At 43.3% G+C, this 3,787-nt stretch overlaps 1 protein-coding gene across 1 annotated transcript in view; it reads left to right on the top strand.

Moving 5' to 3' along the window:
* LOC106816447 (ATP-dependent DNA helicase PIF1-like) overlaps positions 1-1,203 on the top strand; it is a 7,109-nt gene extending 5,906 nt beyond the window's left edge. Inside the window, exons 2-3 of the mRNA XM_014821066.1 lie at positions 703-762; positions 1,159-1,203. Of these exons, the coding sequence (XP_014676552.1) occupies positions 703-762; positions 1,159-1,203 (105 nt within the window). The remainder of the gene's footprint in view (positions 1-702; positions 763-1,158) is intronic.
* The last annotated feature ends 2,584 nt before the right edge of the window (positions 1,204-3,787 follow it).

Raw genomic sequence — 3,787 nt, 5'->3', positions numbered from 1 at the left:
GAGAGAGAGAGAGAGAGAGAGAGAGAGAGAGAGAGAGAGAGAGAAAGAGAGAGATGGGGGGAGGGGGTTTAAGAGTCACTGAGAGGGAAAGGGTGAACGAGAAGTCGAGAGAAGTAACTATAAAAGAAGGAATATATGCATCCGTGCCTGTCTGTCTGCCGTTTGTGACGTACGTCGGTTGCCGGTTGTCGGCGCGTGTGTACTGCGCATGCGTATGCACATATCTGTCTGCATTTCTCCCTCCCTCCTTTCTCTCCTCTTTCCTTCCTCCCCCCCTCTCACCCCTTCATCTCATCATGGACAAACATGTGCTTATTGCTCCGCCACGCCCCCAGTCCGCAGCAGGAGGCGTGACCCTCCCCCACCACGCGCTCACACGACCCCCTTCCCCGCTCACACAAGACACCCTCACGCTCACCACCCCCACGCTCACACGACTTCCTAGTTACACAACCCCCAGCGCCCGCACCTTGAAGCCAAAGCCACTCAAGAGGAGACTGTTCGGTAAGTGGACCCCCTATATTAATATCATAATTATATTTCTATTAACATCATAACTCATGTTTTAATTATAGTTAATGCTGTTAGTAGTTGTAGATTTAGTCAAGTCGCACCCAACAGTAGTTTTGACTTTACACCGTCTGACATAAATTGAAACAAGAAACATTTTTAACATGTTCTGTTAATTTGTGAATCTTTCAGACACATCCACCACCGGCGGTGCTGAGCTATCTGGCCACGTGCCTGAGGCGGCCCCTCCCAGTAAGTTATTTCATTATAGTTTAAGTTTTACTGCGGTGACTGTTTGTTCTCCACGACTATACACAAATCATATTAGTCAAAAACAAAATTATTAACGAAATGTTGAGAAACAAAAATACTATTTGCTGAACACAACTGCTTGGACTTTGGAGTTTTCCTTTTCACTTTCAACTTACAACAAATCTACTTTGAACCGGGTAACGTCATCGTCCTCGTTAGACGAGAACACCATCGCGTTACAACGGGGCTACACTGTATTGATAGACTCCTGTATTCTATATATGTATAATGTTCTCATGACGTGCACTGGTGGGAAAGAAAGGGTGTAAATATCGATTAGTATCGAACTTTACTTTATTCAGAATGTTTCTTTTTCTTTTTCTTTTACTGTTTAAGGTGACTGAAGAACTCACACGCTGTGTAAGCACATATGGACAGTGAATTCGTCAGCTATATATAGTTGGCCAACCTACAACAAACTAAAATAAACCCAGTCTACGGGATATATGGCAAATTTGTTCCAACTAGCGGTGAAGGTAAATTCGACATGGCGCTAGGGAGTTAATTGGTCGTGCATGTGATTCGAATTGGTTTATACCGGTTTTGTTAATAACTCTCTTCTTTGTCGTATTCGAGATACGTAGTACAATCTGCAGGGACGTGACATTTTGGCGAGTGTTATTATCGTGCATGTTATGATTTCATCTAGTGTCGGGAACGGAATCAGCCAACAACAGCGTGCAGGTCGAACTCACGGATACAGTTGCTGACGTGCATTTGGGGGCGAGTGGCGGGTACTAGTACTGTATTTCGATACAAGATGTGCATTTGTCGGACTTGCAGTTTGCCTTAAACTCCGCGAAACATGCCCATACCGGATACACTCCGGCGGAGATTTTTCTTGGGCGAAAATTATGTTTTTATTTTGACCTCCAGTTGGGGGGGGGGAGGAGAGAGTTTCGAACCCGCTGTACAAGCAGATTAAGGCCAAGCAACAGGCCGCAGCAGCCAAATCTAAGGCATATTATGACACCCACCGTCGGGGCAGCACAATCTCTCCAGGGGCCAGAGTTATGTTAAAGGAACACCCGTTGTCGGATGCACGAAAGAACTTCGGTGCGAAACTAACCCCCCGGTTCCACGGTCCCTATACGGTGCTGCGAACGACGTCACCCTTGAAAGCTATTCTAGCTGACGCTAATGACGAAGAGCGTGTGTGCCATATCGACCAGCTAAAACAGGTCGGATAATGGGCCACACGTATTCCATGTAAATACGTCCGAGTAGATGCATAACTCGGCAGGGGAAGAACAAAGTATCCTGCCAGTTATGCGCGAACGATTGTGTTGTGCTATGGGCAATGGTAGCAGCAACACATGCCCAGTGCTGTGGGAAGTGTACTTAGTGCATTGAGCATGTACTACAGTTGTACTACAGACTGTCCGCCGGGACTCTGCTCCGAAGGAGGGGAGAGTGTAAGGTGTCTATACCGTCACCTACGAGTCGATGCCGTACTACAGGATTCGATACAGGCTTCGACCCAGGATTCACGGCAAGCATATATAAGGGCTGCCTGGGATAGACTCGAGGCTCCATTCTACCAGACGGCCAGGAGAACATACTGTGTAAGGATCCAACCTTACAAAATCAGTGACATAAATTTACATATTCAGGGTTAATAAACCACATTGAAACTGCAGCTCATATTTATTGGTAATTGGGAAAGATATTTACGAGACTTGATGTGAAAATAGTATTATTTATTTTGTCATTGCAGAATCCAACCCAGATCTCAGCTGTTGAAGTTGCCCCTACAGACATGTCAGAATCTGACATATCTACTAATGTCGTAAGTGATACTTAATTGATTGAGTAATGGCAACTGTTTTGTAAATTAGGTTATAACATTTCAACATTGCTATTATCAATTGTTATCATTTCATCATGTCCTATTTTCTTCATACTCCACCGGGATAGCATCCCCATAACCTTCATATGTCTTTCAGTGTCTCCGTTGTGTCCTGTCGATGACAATATTCAACTGCATTGAAGTGAAATATAGAAGGAGCGCATGCAACAATGTTGCTCACAAATGAATGTATCATCATCACTGATCACATTATACATTAATAGCCTAACATGCCATCTGAGCTCGTAAATCTTACGAATTGCGTAACACACGCACCTTACACGTGGGACGACAACGTCCCACGTCAAAATGTTGTCACGTTACACTTTAAGCGCACGTATCTAACAAGCTACCGCAATTGTAAATGGCGATGATGTCAAAAGTGTTGTAATGAGTATTGTCGACAACGATTTCGTCGAGGAGAAATCTCGCGTAATAGCGCATATTTTGCGTATTAAGAAAAGCCAGCCAGGTAAGAAGAAGGCGGTCAGCAGACAATTTGCTGGCAAGGTTATGAAACTCGAGCAGCCGTATGACTGTCGAATATAAAAAATTCCTCGACCGCTCAAACGCAAATCACCATCGTTCAATCGCTCGCAAACTCTCCCATCAAAATTACCTGATATATGTGTATATATATATGCGCAAGTATTTTCAACAAATACAACGTTTTTACTTACGTGCATCACCTCACGACTATACACACACACATACATACGCACACATGTGCACGCATGCACACACGCACGTATATACATATACACACGCACACACGCATGTATACACATATAAACATGCCCACTTAGGTGCATAACATCACCACTGCCACCGTGAAACGAATGTGAACTGAGAAGCTTGTCTGAAATTGTTGTCAACTCATCCAGGAGTTCGTGAAAATTAACAAAACCGACTTTTAACCAGTGCTAGTATATACAATGAAATCAGAGTTATGATACACTACAACTGATGATATTACAGACATGACACTTTTATTACAGTAGTTTACATATGATACAGTATGAAATAAACTGTCATATACAAAAGTTATAGTCGTTGATAAAATGTTATTATTATTGAAGATTTAAATAAATTGTCCCGAGAGAATATGGATAGAAT

The sequence above is a fragment of the Priapulus caudatus genome, unplaced genomic scaffold (genome assembly GCF_000485595.1).
Source record: "Priapulus caudatus unplaced genomic scaffold, Priapulus_caudatus-5.0.1 Scaffold1380, whole genome shotgun sequence".
NCBI lineage: Eukaryota > Metazoa > Priapulida > Priapulimorpha > Priapulimorphida > Priapulidae > Priapulus > Priapulus caudatus.
This window is presented reverse-complemented; position numbering and strand designations above follow the sequence as displayed.